Raw genomic sequence first — 23839 nt, 5'->3', positions numbered from 1 at the left:
TACAGCCCTGTGTATAGAGTGCAGTGGTCAGGAGTATATCATATACAGCCCTGTGTATAGAGTGCAGTGGTCAGGAGTATATCATATACAGCCCTGTGTATAGAGTGCAGTGGTCAGGAGTATATCATATACAGCCCTGTGTACAGAGTGCAGTGGTCAGGAGTATATCATATACAGCCCTGTGTATAGAGTGCAGTGGTTAGGACTATATCATATACATCACTGTGTATAGAGTGCAGTGGCAAGGAGTATATCATATACAGCTCAGGGTACAGAGTTCAGTGGTCAGGAGTATATCATATAAAGCCCAGGGTACAGAGTGCAGGAGTATATCATATACAGCCCAGGGTATAGAGTGCAGTGGTTAGGCGTTTATCATATACAGCTTAGGGTAGAGTGCAGTGGTCAGGAGTATATCACATACAGCCCAGTGTACAGAGTGCAGTGGTCAGAAGTTAGAGTTGGGCCAAACACCCCTCCGGGTTCGGTTCACACCAGAACTCCCGAACAGACAAATAAAACGACCCCGAGCCACAAACTCTATTAAAGTCCATTGGATCCGAACATGAAAAATCAAAAGTGGCCATTTTGAAGGCTTATATTCAAGTTATTGGCCATAAAAAAGGGTATTGGTGTCCGCATACTGGGTAAAAACCAATGTACAAAAAACGTATAAAAACAATCACATGTGATAAAAGCAATATGGGGAATAGTGTGCCTCGCCCGATGTGTTTCGTCCAATACAGACTTCTACTGGGGTCCGCATACTGCCCTGGGGGACATGTATCAATGCAAAACATTTTTGTTTTTAAAGTAGCAGTGATTTTAATGATGTTTAATGTAAAACAATAAAAATAAAAAATTCCTTTAAATACAGTTCCGGTGGCGGGGGGGGTCCTCTTAGTCTGCCTGTAAAGTGATGCAACTGTACCATGTATAGAACCTGTTGCAGCAAAAATGACATTTATAAAGAGAAAAAACTGACATGTAAACCAATCATTGTGATTGCAAGCCATTGCCGAAAAAAAAAAAAAATTAAAAAAAAAAAATTAAAAAAAAAAACAGCCCCCCCCCAAGCATACCAGGCCCTTTGTGTTTGGTATGGATTTTACGCCATTTTTTTTTTTAAATGGCATGGGGTCACCCCCATAATTCATACCAGACCCTTATCCGAGCATGCAGCCTGGCAGGCCCGGGAAGGGGGGGGGGGCGAGCGAGCACCCCCCTCCTGAAGCATTCCAGGCCACATTCCCTCGATGGGGTGGCGCTTTGGGGCAGAGGGTGGATCTGCCCTCCTCACCCTAAAATACCTTGTTCCCATGTTGATGGGGGCAATGGCCTCTTTCTGACAACCCTGCGCAGTGGTTGTGGGGGTCTGCGGGCAGGGCGCTTATCAGAAGCCCCCTTTAACAATGGGGCCCCCAGATTCCACCCCCCCCCCCCCTATGTAAATGAGTAAGGTGTATCCCTACCCATTCACAAAAAAAGTATCAAAAATATAGGCAGCAGGCAGTTTTTTACAATTCCTTTATTAAAAAGAAAACAGGCCTCCCGATGTAGATCTATCATCAATCATGACGCACGTCGCACCGGCGGACCCGAAAACAGAAAAAAAATAAAAAACAAGCCGCCCACGATGAAGGCTAACTGCAGAATTGTTGGGCAACGGGAGAAGATCAGCACTCGGAGGTTCTCAGGCTGGGCACTAGGTACGGAAGAGGAAGAGATAACAGAGGACGCGTGGAGTCAGCGCTAGGTGATCGGTGGCACTCCATTCCATTGCTGGGAGTGAGGTAGTGGAGATACGCCGGACAGGAGGAGCGGGCATAGAGGCTCAGCGTGTCCCTCCTAAATCCGGCTGTGATAGGGAAGGTGGGCATTGACACGGGAACGAGAGAGCCAACTGGAGGACAGTTTACTCTTCAAGTGTACACGATGTACGGCCATCTCTAGAGTTGGAGGTCTGACTTGAAGTTGAAGTATCCCTGTCAAGCCTCAGCTTATTGGCTAAGCTGCAGACATCCCAACCTACAAAAACTCATTTCAGGGAAGTCACTCCTCCGGGGGTACACTTTAGTGTAGTCTGGAGTGAAGTGCATATTTCTAACCTCATCAGTGCAAACAATGTACCCTTGCTGTGCCCATCTGCAGCCTTACTGTGCCCATCTGCAGCCTCGTCAGTGCCCATCAATGCAGCCTCACTGTGCCCATCTCCAGCCTCATCAGTGCCAACACTGCAGCCTCACTGTGCCCATCTGCACCCTCACTGTGCCCATCTGCAGCCTCACTGTGCCAATCTGCACCCTCATTGTTCCCATCTGCAGCCTCACTGTGCCCATCTGCAGCCTCGTCAGTGCCCATCAATGCAGCCTCACTGAGCCATCAATGCAACCTCACTGTGCCAATATGCAGCCTCATCAGTGCCAACAATGCAGCCTCACTGTGCCAATCTGCACCCTCATTGTTCCCATCTGCAGCCTCACTGTGCCCATCTGCAGCCTCATCAGTGCCCATCAATGCAGCCTCACTGTGCCAATCTGCAGCCTCATCAGTGCCAACAATGCAGCCTCATTGTGCCCATCTACAGCCTTACTGTGCCAATCTGCACCCTCACTGTTTCCATCTGCAGCCTCACTGTGCCCATCTGCAGCCTCATCAGTGCCCATCAATGCAGCCTCACTGTGCCAATCTGCAGCCTCATCAGTGCCAACAATGCAGCCTCATTGTGCCCATCTACAGCCTTACTGTGCCAATCTGCACCCTCACTGTTTCCATCTGCAGCCTCACTGTGCCAATCTGCAGCCTCGTCAGTGCCCATCAATGCAGCCTCACTGAGCTATCAATGCAGCCTCACTGTGCCCATTTGCAACCTCACTGTTCCAATCTGCACCCTCACTGTGCCCATTTGCAGCCTTACTGTGCCAATCTGCACCCTCACTGTTCCCATCTGTAGCCTCACTGTGCCCATCTGCAGCCTCGTTAATGCCCATCAATGCAGTCTCACTGTGCCCATCTGCAGCCTCATCAGCGCCAACACTGCAGCCTCACTGTGCCCATCTGCAGCCTCACTGTGCCAACACTGCAGCCTCGTCAGTGCCCATCAATGCAGCCTCACTGTGTCCATCTGCAGCCTCATTAGTGTCAACAATGCAGCCTCACTGTGCCCTTCTCATCTATATCCTCATCAGTGCCCATCTGCAGCCTCGCCAGTACCTTGATTACACACAGTGGGTGTCCCCCGCTGTGTCATGCAGCTGCAGTCTTAACTGTTCTGTGGCCGCCCACTGTAACAAAGCCCCGCCTCCTCGTCCATGATAGACGGAACACTGAACACGGATACAATGCTGGGAAACTGAGTGGGTGTTCCGTGTATCACGGACAATGCCGGGACAAGGTCATCCAGCGCCCAGGGTAAAGATGCCAAACTGAGCCCCCCTTTCCCTTAGGGTTAGGGTCAGGGTGCCCCCTACCCCTGCAATAAACCATTGCGCCAGGGGCAGCCGCCCCTCCTGCCCACCCCTTGTCCCGGCCCTGATCACGGACAAGAAGGCTGGGCTTTGTTACAGTGGATGGCCGCCGAACAGTTAAGACTGCAGCTGCATGACACAGCGGGAGACACACCCGCTGTTTGTGATTACACGGAGGGAGGAAGAGGGTCGGGCCTGATCGCAGCTCAACGCGGCCCCAGGGCAGGCGGCCTACCGGGAAATTTCTTGGTATCCCGGTAGCACACCTCCCAACATTTTGAGATGGGAATGAGGGACACCTACTAGCAAATGTATGTAGGCATAGGACACGCCCCCAACCACACCCCCTTAAAGGAGAATTAACCAAAAATAAAAAAGGTTAATTAAATCCACAAGGGCTTTTGTTTTACCACTAACTATTCCTTTATATTGGCTTTTTAACCACTTTCAGACCGGACCATTTTGCTGGTAAATGACCAGAGGTCTTTTTACACTTTGGCACTGCGCTGCTTTAACTGGTAATTGCGCGGTCATGCAATGTTGTACCCAAACAAAATTTGCGTCCTTTTCTTCCCACAAATAGAGCTTTCTTTTGATGGTATTTGATTGCCTCTGCGATTTTTATTTTTTGCGTTATAAACGTAAAAAGACCGCAAATTTTGAAAAAAAATGATATTTTCTACTTTTTGTTATTAGAAAAATCCAATAAACTCAATTTTAGTCATACATTTAGGCCAAAATGTATTCAGCCACATGTCTTTGGTAAAAAAAAAGTCAATAATTGTATATTTATTGGTTTGCGCAAAAGTTGTCACATCTACAAACTAAGGTACGTTTTCTGGAATTTACGCAGCTTTTAGTTTACGACTGCCTATCTTATTTCTTGAGGTGCTAAAATGGCAGGGCAGTACAAAACCCCCCCAAATGACCCCATTTTGGAAAGTAGACCCCCTAAGGAAATTGATAAGAGGCATGTTGAGCCCATTGAATATTTTATTTTTTTGCCTCAAGCGATTGAATAATGACAAAAAAAAAAAATTTTTTTTTTTTTTTTACACAAAGTTGTCACTAAATGATATATTGCTCACACATGCTATGGGCGTATGTGAAATGACACCCCAAAATAAATTCTGCTGCTTCTCCTGAGTACGGGGATACCACATATGTGGGACTTTTTGGGAGCCTAGCCGCGTACGGGGCCCCGAAAACCAAGCACCGCCTTCAGGCTTTCTAAGGGCGTAAATTTTTGAGTTCACTTCTCACTACCTATTACAGTTTTGAAGGCCATAAAATGCCAAGATGGCACAAAACCCCCACAAATGACCCCATTTTAGAAAGTAGACACCCCTAAATTTAGGGGTACACTAGTGAGACTAGGTAATAAATGGCGGGTGCCCTGAAACTATAAAAAAATAACTAACCAACCAGCGTCACCTGTAACAGTTATATGGTGATCACTGGTGAAAGGGTTAACTAGGGGGCAATCAGGGGGCTTTATGCGGTAGTATATGGGGGTCCCTGGTGCTATAAAAAGCTGCGGCGAACCTAAATACCTACCTGCCTAACTAGCGTCACCTGTGACACTAATACAGCGATCAGAAAAATGATCGCTTATTAGGCTGGGTTCACACTGGAGTGATGCGGGAACGCCACGAATCCGCGGCGGGTTCCCGCATCGCATGCCTCCCGGCGGCAGTTCACACTGCCCTATGCGAACTGCTGGGAGTGTCAGTGAAATGTTAATGACACCCCCAGATCAGTTCGCATATCGCAGTGCGATCTGCAAACTCGGATCGCATGGTGTGAACACCCATGCGATCCGATTCTGCTGCGGGCCAAAAAAAGGGTCCCGTGCGAGTTTGCGGCGGGTGTGGCGGGTGCGGCGGGTGCGGCGAATGGCTGAACTCGAATCGCACAGAGATCGGATGTGATTTGCACTGCAGTGCGGTGCGAATCACATTCGTTCTCATAAACCGCTGCAATGTGAACCCAGCCTTAGTGACACTGGCGACGGGGGGTGATCACGGGGTTAAACCTTTATTGGGGGGGTTAGGGGGGTACATTAGAACTAAAGGGGGCTAACCCTAACTGCCCTAACAGTTATTACAGTCACAAATGACACCAATGCAAAAAAAAAAAAAAAAAAAGACATTGGTGTCACTGTGACTGGGGGGCAGGGGTAATTGGGGGGGTGATCGGGGGGGTGTGAGTGTGCCTGGCATGTTCTACTGTGTGTGTAGAGTGTTGGTGCAACTCACCGATCCTCTCTCCTCCGTGTCGGAACGAAAAATACCGACATGGAGGAGAGATTACATCACTTCCTCTCCTGTGTTTACATTACAGGAGAGGAAGTGATGTCACGGGGGATTTCTATTCGTCGGGAGCGATCGCGAGGGGGTGGCCATGAATGAATGGCCGCCCCCTCGTCCCGGATCGCTCCCGGTGACCCGCGGGAGGCAAGGGACGTACATGTACGCCCATATGCCTGCCCGTGCCATGCTGTCGACGTACATCGTCGTGCGGCGGTCGGCAACTGGTTAAAATGTACAAATGCAGCAATTTAGAAATCGAAGGAAAGGTTTAGCGCTGGGAATCACTTTTTGATAGATCAAAAGTTTATTTTATATACAACTCTAGAGATCAGAGCAACATGAGGGGGAAAGAGGGACAAATCAGGGACAGTCCCTCAAAATCAGGGACAGTTGGGAGCTATGCGGTAGGCCAGTCCGGCCCTGCTCCAGGCTGAGTGGCAGTGCAGTCTCAGCCGGGAGATCGTGCCGCACTCGCGGGTGTTTCCGTGAGCCCGCCGTCAAATGCGGGAGTATCCCAGAGGCTTGAGATGTCTGGAGCTGCACTTGCAAGGTGCAAAGTCTATTTGCCTTTTCGTAAATCAGCCCTTACGAGACGTTTCTTAGGACTGCAGTTCCTCTGAAAGCCACAAGGTGGTGATCTCACTTCTACCCAGACAGGAAGTCTCTATGGAAGACAGGAAGTGATGTCAGGTGCAGACAGGAAGTTCCGGGTCAGAAGTGAGTTGGGAGGAAGTAGAGAGGAGACGTTGGTGGAAGTGGCAGTAGAGCAGGTAATAAGATCTTTTCTATTTACACCCAGTAACCCCCCCCCCCCGTCATGTCCGTCCTCTTCCTCCATAGTCACTGTGATGTCTTTTATCTCCAGCAGATGATGATACACACATATATAGTGTGGGAACCTAGATTAATCCCTTCAGGGGCAGAACATTCCCCCACGTACGTGGCCGGAACATTCTCTTCACCTTTCCCACCAATAACCTTCTCACCTCATCAGTCTAGACCAGTGATGGTGAACCTCGGCACTCCCGATGTTTTGGAACTACATTTCCCATGATGCTCAGGCACTCTGCATTGTAATTGAGCATCATGGGAAATGTAGTTCCAAAACATCTGGAGTGCCGAAGATCACCATCACTGGTCTATAATAATGGATTATATGATATTACGGGATGGGTTTTTTTTTTTATGGGTAGATTTATAATGCATAGTTTTGTATTTTATAAGCTGTATGTAGATATTTTGAGGGATAATAATTATTCCTGATGTCTGTGAAGGTCCCACACAAGGGATGTGTCTGGATGGTGACTGTATCATTGTGTGTGTCAGGTTCCTATAAGGTGTCAGGATGTCACTGTCTATTTCTCCATGGAGGAGTGGGAGTATTTAGAAGGACACAAGGATCTCTACAAGGACGTCATGATGGACAATCAGCCGCCCCTCACATCACCGGGTAAGAGGAGACTTTATTGTAAAGGAGAGAGCAGTACGGAGGCTCCACCTAGATCCCCCATCATCTGATAAACACATAGAAACAATGTATTCAGTCAGTGTGTGTGTTTCCTACAGATGGATCCAGTAATGGGAACCCACCAGAGAGATGTCCCCGTCCTCTGTATTCCCGGGATTCCACACAGGAAGGTCACACCATCCCCCACCATCATCAGGTAGATGAGGAACAATCACTGATAGTATCATTAGGATCTGTACATTATCTGCATTGTTACCATTGATGTCATTTTTATTCTATATTCAGAGTGGAAACCTGAGAGATCCTAAAGTTGAGGTTAAAGAAGAGATAAAAGAGGAGGATGATGAGGATGGGGTGATGGGGGAAGAGCACAAAGATCTGTACCAGGACACCATGGAGGAGTCATCCAGATACAGGAACCCACCAGAGAGATGTCCCCGTGAAAACCTTGGGGATGATAATATTGATATTAAAGAAGAGTATAAAGAGGAGGATGAGGAGTATGGAGTGATGGAGGAGTTTTCTGAAGGACACAAGGATATGATGGAGCCACCAAATACCAGGAACCCCCCAGAGAGATGTCCCCGTCCTCTGTATTCCCGGGATTCCACACAGGAAGGTCACACCATCCCCCACCATTACAAGGTTGGTGGGACGGAGTATCTAGAACATGGACTCCTAGAGACAATGTGTGAATTTTTTTTAAATATTATGTCACAATATTAAAGCTTATATTTTACAGATGACATTTTCTATCTTTTTCCTTGGTTTAGGATGAAGATCTGATAGATATAGAATTTGAGGTGAAATCAGAAGAAGAAGAGAGGTATGTGAGGGATGATCAGCAGTCTATGGAGGAGGATGGAATAACGGGGACATTTATAGAGGAGGACACTCCTACAGAGATCAGCACAGGTGGGTCATTAACACTAAATCCATTCCTCCACCCATACTGCTCACTGATTGGTCCAGAGTAGGGCGGGGGCTGGGTGATATCAGCCTGTAATCCCCTGGTCACTTTCCTGAGCTGTGTTCCCCGTCCTGTATTCCTGGATTTCTCTCCGATAATCTTCCTTCTCTGTGCTGCCGACACAATTTATGTCTCTAGACTGGATTTATGGAGATTCTGGGGGTCAGCTGGCAGTCACAATGTAGATTTTTCCCATAGGCATTACTAGATCTAGGCACCTGGGGTATGTACCTTGGGACTTCTGCCCCATACCCGGGTCTAGTAAGATCTCTGACAGAACAATCCCCCCAGGATTACTTGTTGTGTTGTCTGCTGGCTGTGCCGGGTGGAGGGATATGTCTGTATAGTCTCAGACCCAAGTCACTGAGTGCAGTCTCAGGAGATGGGAGGAGCGGTGTGGGACCTCTGCAACTTGTCTCATGTAAACATTTAAAGTGATTGTAAAGGTTTTTTTTTTTTTTTAAATCAAACATGTTACACTTATCTGCTCTGTGTAAGGGTTTTGCACAGAGCACCCCCGATCCTCCTTTTCTGGGGTCCCCTGACGGTGCTCCTGGCTCCTCCTCCTGATCGGGCGCCCTCATGGAGAGAGCCGGATTCCATGGGGGAAACTGTGTGGGCGCGCGCCCAGGTCCTGCTGCTGCATCCATTGACACAGACAGCAGAACTCGGCCCCTCCCCCAATTCTCGCGTCACTGGATTTTTTTGACAGCAACGGGAGCCAATATCAATCTATTCGATGAGGACCGGAGACAGTGGCTGGAGCTGGTGAGCTCATCCTAGATGCTGGAATGATCGGGTTCAGGTAAGTAAAAGGGAGGCTCTGGGGGGGGGGGGGCTACAGCACAGAAGGGTTACCACCTTAGTGCATAGAATGCAAACCACAAGACTTTACAACCCCTTTAGGCTTCCATGGATTACTGAATACCAATGTCCTGACATTACTTTATATTGTACGTTACATACTCCTGACCCCTGCACTATATACTTTATGTTTTATGCTTCATAGTCCTGATACTATACAGTCCTAACTGCTGTTCCCCATATAATATACACCAATCAGCCATAGCCTTATGACCACTGACAGGTGCGAGGCCCTGCCACGGTGTGACTAGTAGGAAAGAAGGAGCTCCCGAGGTCTAAAAGAATACAATTTTGGTGGGAGGTTAAGAGAGGTTTATTGAGAGTAGTGACAAGTACATCAAGCCAACACGTTCCGGGAGAGAGGCTTTCCCTTCTTCAGGGCTGTTACTTCACACCATTGGATGGAAAAAGATTCCCATGCTGGTTATATCTATATCTCATAGCGTGCAGCAACAGCCCTGAAGAAGCCGAAATGCGTTGGCTGGATGTACTTGTCGCTACTCTCAATAAAAGCCTCTTAATCTACCATAAAAATGTTATTCTTTCGGACACCGGGCGCTCCTTCTTTCTGACTATTCCAAGTTTACATGACATTAAGACCATTCCAAAAAAGACACCGGACTCAAGCCTTAAGAGGGTTCACTGCCTGGATCCATCACTGGGCACACCCTACCGGAGGGACATCTCCCTACTCCCCCCACACAATCGCCCACCCATGACCAGTGACTGATCCAGTCCATCCTGCCTGGTCTTCAGCACAAACAAGAAACTATGTGAGCTTAGGAAATCAATATGGAAATGACACGGGATTCTTAAAGTTTCAGTTTGAGAAGCTCTGGGGCATTTGAGTGGAGAAATCTGTGTTTTGAAGCTTTCTCAAGGCCTGGTGTTCCCAGATTGGGGCCTGGAGTTTGAAGGTTCCAAAGTTTGAGAAGCTCCAGAGTATTTGGTATGGTCAGAGAAATCTGTGTTTGAAGCTTTCTCAAGGCCTGGTATTCTTAGATTGGGGCCTCGAGTTTGAAGGCTCCAAAGTTTTGAGAAGCTCCAGATTATTTGTGGTCAGAGAAATCTGTGTTTGAAGCTTTCTCAAGGCCTGGTATTCCCAGATTGGGGCCTGGCGTTTGAAGGCTCCAAAGTTTGAGAAGCTTCAGAGTATTTGGTATGGTCGTAGAAATCTGTGTTTGAAGCTTTCTTGGGGTCTGGTATTCCTGGATCGGGGACTGGCGTTTGAAGGCTCCAAAGTTTGAGAAGCTCCTGAGTATTTGGTATGGTTGGAAAAATCTGTGTTTTGAAGATTTCTCAAGGCCTGATATTTATGGATTGGGGCCTGGAGTTTGAAGGCTCCAAAGTTTGAGAAGCTCCAGAGTATTTGGTATGATCGGAGAACTCTGTGTTTTGAAGCTTTCTCAAGGCCTCGAGTTTGAGAAGCTCCAGATTATTTGGTATGGTCGGAGGAATCTGGGTTTGACGCTTTCTTGGGGTCTGGTATTCCCAGATTGGGGCCTGGCGTTTGAAGGCTCCAAAGTTTGAGACGCTTCAGAGTATTTGGTATGGTCGGAGAAATCTGTGTTTGAAGCTTTCTCAAGGCCTGGTATTCCTGGATCGGGGCCTGGAGTTTGAAGGCTCCAAAGTTTTAGAAGCTCCAGAGTATTTGGTATGGTTGGAGAAATCTGTGTTTTGAAGCTTTCTCTAGGCCTCGAGTTTGAAGGCACCAAAGTTTGAGAAGCTCCAGATTATTTGTGGTCAGAGAAATCTGTGTTTGGCGCTTTCTTGGGGTCTGGTATTCCCAGATTGGGGCCTGGCGTTTGAAGGCTCCAAAGTTTGAGAAGCTCCAGAGTATTTGGTATGATCGGAGAACTCTGTGTTTTGAAGCTTTCTCAAGGCCTCGAGTTTGAAGGCACCAAAGTTTGAGAAGCTCCAGATTATTTGTGGTCGGAGAAATCTGTGTTTGACGCTTTCTTGGGGTCTGGTATTCCCAGATTGGGGCCTGGCGTTTGAAGGCTCCAAAGTTTGAGAAGCTCCAGAGTATTTGGTATGATCGGAGAACTCTGTGTTTTGAAGCTTTCTCAAGGCCTCGAGTTTGAAGGCACCAAAGTTTGAGAAGCTCCAGATTATTTGTGGTCGGGGAAATCTGTGTTTGAAGCTTTCTCAAGGCCTGGTATTTACAGATTGGGGCCTGGAGTTTGAAAGCTCCAAAGTTTGAGAAGCTTCAGAGTGTTTGGTATGGTCGGATAAATCTGTGTTTTGAAGCTTTCTCAAGGCCTGGTATTTACGGATTGGGGACTGGCGTTTGAAGGCTCCAAAGTTTGAGAAGCTTCAGAGTATTTGGTATTGTTGGAAAAATCTGTGTTTTGAAGCTTTCTCAAGGCCTGGTATTTACGGATTGGGGCCTCGAGTTTGAAGGCACCAAAGTTTGAGAAGCTCCAGATTATTTGTGGTCGGAGAAATCTGTGTTTGACGTTTTCTTGGGGTCTGGTATTCCCAGATCGGGGCCTGGAGTTTGAAGGCTCCAAAGTTTGAGAAGCTTCAGAGTATTTGGTATGGTCGGAGAAATCTGTGTTTGAAGCTTTCTTGGGGTCTGGTATTCCTGGATCGGGGGCTGGCGTTTGAAGGCTCCAAAGTTTTAGAAGCTTCAGAGTATTTGGTGTGGTCGGAGAAATCTGTGTTTGACGCTTTTTTGGGGTCTGGTATTCCCGGATTGGGGCCTGGAGTTTGAAGGCTCCAAAGTTTGAGAAGCTGCAGAGTATTTGGTATGGTTGGAGAAATCTGTGTTTTGAAGCTTTCTCAAGGCCTTGAGTTTGAAGGCTAGAAAGTTTGAGGAGCTCCAGATTATTTGTGGTCGGAGAAATCTGTGTTTGACGTTTTCTTGGGGTCTGGTATTCCCAGATCGGGGCCTGGAGTTTGAAGGCTCCAAAGTTTGAGAAGCTTCAGAGTATTTGGTATGGTCGGAGAAATCTGTGTTTGAAGCTTTCTTGGGGTCTGGTATTCCTGGATCGGGGGCTGGCGTTTGAAGGCTCCAAAGTTTTAGAAGCTTCAGAGTATTTGGTGTGGTCGGAGAAATCTGTGTTTGACGCTTTTTTGGGGTCTGGTATTCCCGGATTGGGGCCTGGAGTTTGAAGGCTCCAAAGTTTGAGAAGCTGCAGAGTATTTGGTATGGTTGGAGAAATCTGTGTTTTGAAGCTTTCTCAAGGCCTTGAGTTTGAAGGCTAGAAAGTTTGAGGAGCTCCAGATTATTTGTGGTCGGAGAAATCTGTGTTTGACGTTTTCTTGGGGTCTGGTATTCCCAGATCGGGGCCTGGAGTTTGAAGGCTCCAAAGTTTGAGAAGCTTCAGAGTATTTGGTATGGTCGGAGAAATCTGTGTTTGAAGCTTTCTTGGGGTCTGGTATTCCTGGATCGGGGGCTGGCGTTTGAAGGCTCCAAAGTTTTAGAAGCTTCAGAGTATTTGGTGTGGTCGGAGAAATCTGTGTTTGACGTTTTCTTGGGGTCTGGTATTCCCGGATTGGGGCCTGGAGTTTGAAGGCTCCAAAGTTTGAGAAGCTGCAGAGTATTTGGTATGGTTGGAGAAATCTGTGTTTTGAAGCTTTCTCAAGGCCTTGAGTTTGAAGGCTAGAAAGTTTGAGGAGCTCCAGATTATTTGTGGTCGGAGAAATCTGTGTTTGACGTTTTCTTGGGGTCTGGTATTCCCAGATCAGGGCCTGGAGTTTGAAGGCTCCAAAGTTTGAGAAGCTTCAGAGTATTTGGTATGGTCGGAGAAATCTGTGTTTGAAGCTTTCTTGGGGTCTGGTATTCCTGGATCGGGGGCTGGCGTTTGAAGGCTCCAAAGTTTTAGAAGCTTCAGAGTATTTGGTGTGGTCGGAGAAATCTGTGTTTGACGCTTTTTTGGGGTCTGGTATTCCCGGATTGGGGCCTGGAGTTTGAAGGCTCCAAAGTTTGAGAAGCTGCAGAGTATTTGGTATGGTTTGAGAAATCTGTGTTTTGAAGCTTTCTCAAGGCCTTGAGTTTGAAGGCTAGAAAGTTTGAGGAGCTCCAGATTATTTGTGGTCGGAGAAATCTGTGTTTGAAGCTTTCTTGGGGTCTGGTATTCCCAGATTGGGGCCTGGAGTTTGAAGGCTCCAAAGTTTGAGAAGCTCCAGATTATTTGTGGTCGGAGAAATCTGTGTTTTGAAGCTTTCTTGGGGTCTGGTATTCCCAGATTGGGGCCTGGCGTTTGAAGGCTCCAAAGTTTGAGGAGCTCCAGATTATTTGTGGTCGGAGAAATCTGTGTTTGACGCTTTCTCAAGGCCTGGTATTCTTAGATTGGAGTTTGAAGGCTCCAAAGTGTTGCGGTTGGGGCAGAATCTGCAATCCTGTGTCCGGGTTTTCCTGGGGTCCTGTCAGTTGTGCGTGTCCAGGGGCACAAAGTCATTATAAGCCGATCAGATCTGCTGCCGGAGCAGTTGCTGCCTTTTGGAGACCGAGCCACATCAGGAGGGCTGGGTGTTCCTGCCAGGAGACTACATCCCTAGTTGGGGAGATTCCTTGCCACAGAACTGAGAAAACCTAGATTGCTACAGGGGTCCGGGAGGCAGAGAAAGCTGAGCAAGTCCAGGAAGCTGGAGAGAGTCCAGAAGTCTCTGGAAGAGTGAGCACACTCGGGGGGGTTGTGTCCTCAATCTCCTTTCTCCGTCTCGAATGTGGAACTTCAGAGGTCTGTTTAGACCCCTGAAATCTCACCAGAGCCCCCTAATGGGGCTCGTAAAAAAAAGTTGTAATACATGATAAAAACTAAATTTGTAAGAATATAAAGTGGTAAAAAATAATAAAAATCTTCTGCCACCAGTAACGGAACTACCGGGTCGCAAAGGTCACACTTCTCTCTCCCCTCCCCCCACTGCTATATATACACATAATATGTATTCTCTTTTGTTACACCCATTTCCTACCAGCTGGACATTTTATATCTGATGATTTGATTGGAGGACAGACTTTTACATGTTGATAATAATGTGATAACATCCTCAGACTTTGGACCCTTAAACAGAAAGTGATAATGGGGGAGGAGTCAATAACCCAATGATGGGGGTCTTCAGGATCAGTCCAGTCTTCATCTTGGTTGTTCTCCCCCCATCCTCACTCTCTGACCTCTGGTGGGGCTCAGCCCCGCTGTTATTCATGACTAAATCATGGACTAAATAAGGAAGTGCAGGACTTCTTGTGTTGGGAAGATGACAATGAGTGATAGAGGGGGAGGGGACACTCGTCCTATAATCCCCTCATCACTGTCACTCCTATAGAAGACAGTTCTCGTTGTTTCCTCACTCTCTGACTAAGGTCCATGAATAAAGAAATGATCTGGTAGGAGATAATAATAAGCCAAATGGTCTGGGGCTGAAGTGGTTAAACAATTCTACTTATAATTTGTACTAAGTCATAACCTTTATATTTTTACCTTATAACAGAATTATCATTAGGTCAGTAGATACTAAAATTGTAATCGTATCTGTGGCCTGGAATATAATATGTATAATTTGAATGACTTATAACCACATGTATTTTAAACACAATACTGACTGCACCATTTGAAGTGAACTTTGGACAAACTCAGTGAATATTTAGAGATGGATTAGGTATCTACACAGCTCCTAAAATCTAACACAATGGGTTTTGCTGGACGAGGGCGATTTCTACGTGATAACAGTCTGTATAACCCTTTTGTCTAAGGCTGTCTGTCGCTTTTCTTTACCCACCGAAGATAAGAAAATATCTTCTTTGTTTTGTGAAATGGGACATTATTGTTCAGGCAAATCTGTTACAACACCAGGTTTGTATAATCTAAAAATGGTTGATCCATTGAAATCATATGTTTTCCAAGTTTTCAATGGATCAGACATTTTTTTTTGTCACTCCTATAGAAGACAGTTCTCGTTGTTTCCTCCCTCTCTGACTAAGGTCCATGAATAAAGAAATGATCTGGTAGGAGATCAGAGGACCCATTTACTAGTTACCTTGAGGGGGGAATTGTAAGATCCTCAGAGACAAAGCTGCCCGATGTGGGCGGAGTCCTGGTTTAGGGGAACCAATCAGCTCATGTCTAGTAATAATCTTTGTATTTCTATTTTAGTAGATGGACGGGAGATGAGGAAAACCTCAGAGGATTGTCTCACTTTGTCTCCAGACTGTAAAGTAGAAGATGAGGACATCACACAGTATAGTCCAGGAGAAAACCCGACTACCTCAAATGTCCATCCGGCACCACACAGTGTAGATGGACCATCGTATTCCTCTTACCCCGAGGAACCTCAGACTGTGCGGGACGGTGCCGGACCATCGTATTCCTCTTATCCCGAGGAACCTCAGACTGTGCGGGACGGTGCCGGACCATCGTATTCCTCTTATCCCGAGGAACCTCAGACTGTGCGGGACGGTGCCGGACCATCGTATTCCTCTTATCCCGAGGAACCTCAGACTGTGCGGGACGGTGCCGGACCATCGTATTCCTCTTATCCCGAGGAACCCCAGACTGTGCGGGACGGTGCCGGACCATCGTATTCCTCTTATCCCGAGGAACCTCAGACTGTGCGGGACGGTGCCGGACCATCGTATTCCTCTTATCCCGAGGAACCTCCAACTGTGCGGGACGGTGCCGGACCATCGTATTCCTCTTATCCCGAGGAACCTCAGACTGTGCGGGACGGTGCCGGACCATCGTATTCTTCTTATCCCGAGGAACCTCAGACTGTGCGGGACGGTGCCGGACCATCGTATTCCTCTTATCCCGAGGAACCTCAGACTGTGCGGGACGGTGCCGGACCATCGTATTCCTCTTATCCTGAGGAACCTCAGACTGTGCGGGACGGTGCCGGACCATCGTATTCCTCTTATCCCGAGGAACCTCAGACTGTGCGGGACAGTGCCGGACCATCGTATTCCTCTTATCCCGAGGAACCTCAGACTGTGCGGGACGGTGCCGGACCATCGTATTCCTCTTATCCCGAGGAACCTCAGACTGTGCGGGACGGTGCCGGACCATCGTATTCCTCTTATCCTGAGGAACCTCAGACTGTGCGGGACGGTGCCGGACCATCGTATTCCTCTTATCCCGAGGAACCTCAGACTGTGCGGGACGGTGCCGGACCATCGTATTCCTCTTATCCCGAGGAACCTCAGACTGTGCGGGACGGTGCCGGACTATCGTATTCCTCTTATCCCGAGGAACCTCAGACTGTGCGGGACGGTGCCGGACCATCGTATTCCTCTTATCCTGAGGAACCTCAGACTGTGCGGGACGGTGCCGGACCATCGTATTCCTCTTATCCTGAGGAACCTCAGACTGTGCGGGACGGTGCCGGACCATCGTATTCCTCTTATCCCGAGGAACCTCCAACTGTGCGGGACGGTGCCGGACCATCGTATTCCTCTTATCCCGAGGAACCTCAGACTGTGCGGGACGGTGCCGTCCTTCCAACACATAAGAGGTTTCCCTGTACTGAGTGCGGGAAATGTTTTTCACACATGTCAAATCTTTACAGTCATCAGAGATCTCACACAGGTCAGAAGCCGTATTCCTGTACTGAGTGCGGGAAGTGTTTTTCAAAGAAGGCCCATCTTTTCATACATCAGAGATCTCACACAGGGGAGAAGCCGTTTTCCTGTCCTGAGTGCGGGAAATGTTTTTCAGATAAGTCCAATCTTCACACTCATCAACGACTGCACGCGGGGGAGAAGCCATTTTCCTGTTCTACGTGCGGGAAATGTTTTATAAAAAAAGCAGAACTTGTCACACATCAGAGATCTCACACGGGGGAAAAGCCTTTTTCTTGTTCTGAGTGCGGGAAATGTTTTACAAAGAAATCCATTCTCAGCAGACACCAAATGTCTCACACAGGGGAAAAGCCACATTCCTGTCCTGAGTGCGGGAAATGTTATCCCGTAAAGGCCCATCTTTACACACATCTGAGGTCTCACACGGGGGAGAAGCCGTACTCCTGTCCTGAGTGCGGTAAATGTTTCTCAATGAAGTCCAGTCTTAACAAACATCGAAGATCTCACACAGGGGAAAAGCCTTATTCCTGTTCTGAGTGCGGGAAAAGTTTTTCACTGAAGTTCAGTCTTTACACACATCAGAGATTGCACACTGGGGAGACGCCGTATTCCTGTCCAGAGTGCGGGAAATGTTTTTCACTGAAGTCCAATCTTTACACACATCGGCGATCTCACACAGGGGCTAAGCCGCATTGCTGTCCTGAGTGCAGGAAATGTTTTTCAACGAAGGACCATCTTACCGCACATCTGAGGTCTCACACGGGGGAGAAGCCACATTCCTGTCCTGAGTGCGGGAAATGTTTTTCAGCAAAGTCCCATCTTAACACACATCTGAGGTCTCACACGGGGGAGAAGCCGTACGCCTGTCCCGAGTGCGGGAAATGTTTTTCAGTGAAGTCCAGTCTTGACAAACATCAGAGATTGCACACGCGGGAGAAGCCGTATTCCTGTCCTGATTGCGGGAAATGTTTTGCAGTGAAGGCCTTTTTTTCCACACATCAGAGGCCTCACGCAGGGGACAGGCAGCATTCCTGTCCTGAGTGCGGGAAGGGTTTACCCCTGAAGTCCAGTCTTTACATACATCTGAGGTCTCACACGGGGGAGAAGCCGTTTTCCTGCCCTGAGTGCGGGAAATGTTTTTCAGCGAAGTCCAGTCTTTCCAGACATCAGAGATCTCACACGGGGGAGAAGCCATATTCCTGTCCTGAGTGAGGGAATTGTTCCTCACTGAAGTCCTGTCTTCCTGTACATCAGGGGTTCCCACACAACCCTGGAGGTGTATTAGTGAGTGCGGGAAATGTCTTGTATATGAATGTTGCTGGACATGTGGGGGAAGAAGCACACCCTGATATACACCTCAGATATACTCTGATATAAAGCATCACCTTAGACGGGCGGAGCTTTATGTTGGAGGTATTTAATCGCCACTGGGTTTTTAATTTTTTTGCTGTATAAACAAAACAAAAAAAGTTTTAGCGAAAAAAAAAAAAGTTTTTCTCTTTCTGTTATAAAATTTTGTCAATAAAGATTCTTTTTTCATGAATTTATGTATTCTGCTCCATTTCTTTGGTAAAAATAAACCAAATCAGTGTATAATATTTAGTCTGTAGGAAAGTTATAGAGTCCACAAACTATGGGATATGTTGGAAATGCATGTTGCCTGGCTGTGCAGGAATTGGGGGGGGGGAAACAGAAGTCCAGCAGCTTCTGCGAGGGTTGCGCTACATTGGGGGGTCTCGTCCGGGGATTCCCCTGTGGTAACCTGCACATAGTCAACCAACGAGCCAAAGAACTGTAAAACTTTTACCAAGCGAGCCGGGAGAAGAGATGTTGGGTGGAGTTATCTATCATCCAGAACTGTATCATTCTTCTAAAAGTGCCGTTTCTATGCTGTTGCCCATAGCAACTCTGACGGGCCTTCGCATATCTTAACAGGGACTGAAGACGAAAACTGTGCTACACTATATTACCAAAGATATTGGGATGCCTGCCTTTACATGTACTTTAATGGCATCCCAGTCTTAGTCTTGGTCCGTAGGGTTCAATATTGAGCCGGCCCCACCCTTGCAGCTATAACAGCTTCAACTTCTCCTGGGAAGGCCGTCAAAGTAAGTGCAAAAGAGGTGACCGCACTCCGATCTTCAGAAGTATGAATGCTTTAATCGTAAAAATTGCTTTCGTCGTAAAAATCCACGCACTACGTCAATAGACCACTGGACTATACTACCACCAATGGACTATACTACCACCAATGGACTATACTACCACCAATGGACTATACTACCACCAATGGATTATAGCAGCGAGGTTAACGTGTTTCACCAAACCAAATCACTTAATAATAACCTTCACCTCTTCTGGGAAGGCCGTCCACAAGGTTTAGGAGGGTGTCTATGGGAATGTTTGACCGTTCTTCCAGAAGAACATTTGTGAGGTCAAGCACTGATGTTGGAGGAGAAGGCCTGGTTCGCAGTCTCCGCTCTAATTCATCCCAAAGGTGTTCTATCGGGTTGAGGTCAGGACTCTGTGCAGGCCAGTCAAGTTCCTCCACCCCCAAACCCGCTCATCCATGTCTTTATGGACCTTGCTTTGTGCACTGGTCCAAATCATTTGGTGGAGGGGTGGATTATGGTGTGGGGTTTGTTTTTTCAGGGGTTGGGTTTGGCCCCTTTGTTCCAGTGAAGGGAACTCTTAAGGCGTCAGCATACCAAGACATTTATGACGATTTCATGCTCCTGACTTTGTGGGAACAGCCCCTTTCTGTTCCAGCATGACTGCCCACCAGTGCACAAAGCAAGGTCCAATAAAAACATGGATGAGCGAGTTCGGGGTGGAGGAATGTTGACTGTCCTGACCTCAACCCGATAGAAGACCTTTGGGATGAATTAGAGCAGAGATTGCGAGCCAAGCCTTCTCATCCAACATCAGCGCCTGACCTCGCAAATGCTGTTCTGGAAGAATGGTCAAACATTCCCATAGACACCCTCCTAAACCTTGTGGACGGCCTTCCCAGAAGATTTGAAGCTGTTATAGCTGCAAAGGGTGGGGGCCAACTCAATATTGAACCCTTCCGGACTAAGACTGGGGTGCCATAAAATTTCAGGTGCGTGTAAAAGGCAGGCGTCCCAATACTTCTGATAATATAGTGTATATCTGAAAATCCATCAATCCTGATGTACTGACGGGCAATCTCATTTCTTACATAGTAGGTGAGGTTGAAAAAAAGACACAAGTCCATCAAGTCCAACCTATGTGTGTGATTATATGTCAGTATTACCTTGTATATCCCTGTATATCGTGAGGCCCTAAAATGCCAGTATAGTACAATTATCCCCCAGATGATCCCCTTTTTTGTAAAGTAGACAATCTGGGGTATTTAGTAAGAGGAATGGTGAGGTTTTTTTTTTTTTTTTGGAAGTTTTAATTTTTTTTTTTAAAGGTTTTATGTCTTACACACAGCGTAGGCATACTTATAATTATACCCCAAACACATTCTGCTACTCCTCCCGAATATGGGGACACCATATGTGTATGTGTGAGACTTGTTCACAGCTTAACAACATGGAAGGGCCCAAAATCCAAGGAGCACCTTTGGGCTTTCAAGAAACATACAGTAAATGATGCATCTAAATTTCTGGCTACCTATCACTTTTGTGAAAGTCCTGGAGCATAAGGACAGTGGAAACACCCACAAAATTACCCCCTTTTGGAAAGGAAACAGTCCAAAGTATTTTCTGACAGCCATAGCGAGTCTTTTGAAAATTTAATTTTTTGGGAAAGACTAAAAAAAAAATAAAAAATTTTACACAGAGTTGTGAATTAATAAGACATTTCTGACACACAGCATAGGCATACCTAGAATTACACCCCAAAACACAATCTGCTACTTCTCACGGGTACGGCGGTACCACATGGAAGAGACTTTTTCACAGCCTGGCCACACAGAGGGGCCCAAAATCCAAGGAGCACCTTCAGGCTTTCTTGAGGCATAAATTGCACATCTTATTCCTTGACTACCCATCAAATTTTTGGAGGCCCTGGAGCATAAGGACAGTGGAAACACCCACAAAATTACCCCCTTTTGGAAAGAAAACAGTCCAAAGTATTTTCTGACTGCCATAGTGAGTCTTTTGAAAATGTAATTTTTTGGGAAATACTAGAAAAAAAAATATTTTTTTGCACAGAGTTGTGAATTAATAAGACATTTCTGACACACAGCATAGGCATACCTAGAATTACACCCCAAAACAAATTCTGATACTTCTCACGCATACGGCGGTACCACATGCAAGAGACTTTTTCACAGCCTGGCCACACAGAGGGGCCCAAAATCCAAGGAGCACCTTCAGGCTTTCTTGAGGCATAAATTGCACATCTAATTCCTTAAATACCCATCACATTTGTGAAAGTCCTGAAGCACTAGGACAGTGGAAACACCCACAAAATTACCCCCTTTTGGAAAGGAAACAGTCCAAAGTATTTTCTGACAGCCATAGTGAGTCTTTTGAAAATGTAATTTTTTGGGAAATACTAGAAAAAAAATAAAAATTTTACACAGAGTTGTGAATTAATAAGACATTTCTGACACACAGCATAGGCATACCTAGAATTACACCCCAAAACACATTCTGCTACTTCTCACAAGTACGGCGGTACCACACGGAAGAGACTTTTTCACAGCCTGGCCACACAGAGGGGCCCAAAATCCAAGGAGCACCTTCAGGCTTTCTTGAGGCATATATTGCACATCTAATTCCTTAAATACCCATCACATTTGTGAAAGTCCTGAAGCACTAGGACAGTGGAAACACCCACAAAATTACCCCCTTTTGGAAAGGAAACAGTCCAAAGTTTTTTCTGACAGCCATAGTGAGTCTTTTGAAAATTAAATTTTTTGGGAAATACTAGAAATTATTTTTTTTTTTTTACACAGAGTTGTGAATTAATAAGACATTTCTGACACACAGCATAGGCATACCTAGAATTACACCCCAAAAACACATTCTGCTACTTCTCACGCGTACGGCGGTACCACATGGAAGAGACTTTTTCACAGCCTGGCCACACAGAGTGGCCCAAAATCCAAGGAGCACCTTCAGGCTTTCTTGAGGCATAAATTGCACATCTAATTCCTTGACTACCCATCACATTTTTGGAGGCCCTGGAGCACTAGGACAGTGGAAACACCCACAAAATTACCCCCTTTTGGAAAGGAAACAGTCCAAAGTTTTTTCTGACAGCCATAGTGAGTCTTTTGAAAATTAAATTTTTTGGGAAATACTAGAAATTATTTATTTTTTTTTACACAGAGTTGTGAATTAATAAGACATTTCTGACACACAGCATAGGCATACCTAGAATTACACCCCAAAAACACATTCTGCTACTTCTCACGCGTACGGCGGTACCACATGGAAGAGACTTTTTCACAGCCTGGCCACACAGAGTGGCCCAAAATCCAAGGAGCACCTTCAGGCTTTCTTGAGGCATAAATTGCACATCTAATTCCTTGACTACCCATCACATTTTTGGAGGCCCTGGAGCACTAGGACAGTGGAAACACCCACAAAATTACCCCCTTTTGGAAAGGAAACAGTCCAAAGTATTTTCTGACAGCCATAGTGAGTCTTTTGAAAATTAAATTTTTTGGGAAATACTAGAAATTTTTTTTTTTTTTTACACAGAGTTGTGAATTAATAAGACATTTCTGACACACAGCATAGGCATACCTAGAATTACACCCCAAAACACATTCTGCTACTTCTCACGCGTACGGCGGTACCACATGGAAGTGACTTTTTCACAGCCTGGCCACACAGAGTGGCCCAAAATCCAAGGAGCACCTTCAGGCTTTCTTGAGGCATAAATTGCACATCTAATTCCTTGACTACCCATCACATTTTTGGAGGCCCTGGAGCACTAGGACAGTGGAAACACCCACAAAATTACCCCCTTTTGGAAAGAAAACAGTCCAAAGTATTTTCTGACTGCCATAGCGAGTCTTTTTAAAATTTAATTTTTTTGGGAAAGACTAGAAAAAAAAACAATGTTACACAGAGTTGTGAATTAATAAGACATTTCTGACACACAGCATAGGCATACCTAGAATTACACCCCAAAACACATTCTGCTACTTCTCACGGGTACGGCGGTACCACACGGAAGAGACTTTTTCACAGCCTGGCCACACAGAGGGGCCCAAAATCCAAGGAGCACCTTCAGGCTTTCTTGAGGCATAAATTGCACATCTAATTCCTTGACTACCCATCACATTTTTGGAGGCCCTGGAGCACTAGGACAGTGGAAACACCCAATGACAGGGGTTGTTACAGGCGACAGTCAGGGACACTAACTGGATGCACTATTAGGGCTCATTCACACATGTGGTTGGAGGGGGGGGGGTGGTAGAACCTTATGGTGGAGCCTTGGTTATACAGCCCTTCAGCTGCTACAACTTCTAGTTGCAGAGGCTGTGACCAAGGAGGGGGGGCACATGACAAAGCTGCGATGCTGGCAGGATTGTCTCTCATTCCAATGGGTTGAAGGAGGTGGTGAGGGTGCGGTACAATGACTGATCACTACTGTCCAATGTTCTCTGAAGAATGATCCAAACATGAATGGCTCTTCAGAGAGCATCGTACATGTAAACGTGTCCCTGCTGTGGTAGTGATCAGTGACACTGTAAGCAGTGTGCTGGTGATTACGGACACTATAACTGGTGTGGTGGGGATCAGGAACACTGTAACTGGTGTGGAGGTGATCAGGGACACTATAACTGGTGTGGAGGTGATCAGGTACACTGTAACTGGTGTGGAGGTGATCATGGACACTGTAACTGGTGTGGAGGTGATCAGGTACACTGTAACTGGTGTGGAGGTGATCAGGTACACTGTAACTGGTGTGGTGGTGATCAGGTACACTGTAACTGGTGCGGTGGTGATCAGGGACACTGTAACTGGTGTGGTGGTGATCAGGGACACTGTAACTGGTGTGGTGGTGATCAGGGACATTGTAACTGGTGTGGTGGTGATTAGGGACACTGTAACTGGTGTGGTGGTGATCAGGGACACTGTAACTGGTGTGGTGGGGATCAGGGACACTGTAACTGGTGTGGTGGTGATTAGGTACACTGTAACTGGTGTGGTGGGGATCAGGTACACTGTAACTGGTGTGGTGATTAGGTACACTGTAACTGGTGTGGAGGTGATCAGGGACACTGTAACTGGTGTGGAGGTG

General features: G+C 46.7%; 2 protein-coding genes across 2 annotated transcripts in view; both read left to right on the top strand.

Annotated features, from left to right (window-relative positions):
- The window catches only part of LOC143955431 (uncharacterized), a 74092-nt gene that overhangs the window by 8349 nt on the left and 41904 nt on the right, over positions 1-23839 (top strand). Inside the window, 1 exon segment of the mRNA XM_077465479.1 lies at positions 15089-17812. Within this exon segment, the coding sequence (XP_077321605.1) occupies positions 15089-17812 (2724 nt within the window).
- Positions 6957-15104, top strand: LOC143955926 (uncharacterized). The gene is made up of 2 exons (XM_077466049.1): positions 6957-7892; positions 8021-15104. The coding sequence occupies exons 1-2, from the start codon at positions 7509-7511 to the stop codon at positions 8222-8224; spliced, it is 588 nt and encodes a 195-aa protein (XP_077322175.1). The 5' UTR covers positions 6957-7508; the 3' UTR covers positions 8225-15104.

This window comes from Lithobates pipiens, unplaced genomic scaffold, assembly GCF_037356315.1.
Source record: "Lithobates pipiens isolate NorthernLeopardFrog02 unplaced genomic scaffold, aLitPip1_a1.2 Scaffold_35, whole genome shotgun sequence".
NCBI lineage: Eukaryota > Metazoa > Chordata > Amphibia > Anura > Ranidae > Lithobates > Lithobates pipiens.
Note: the sequence above shows the minus strand (reverse complement) of the source record. Positions and strands in the feature narration are given on the sequence as shown.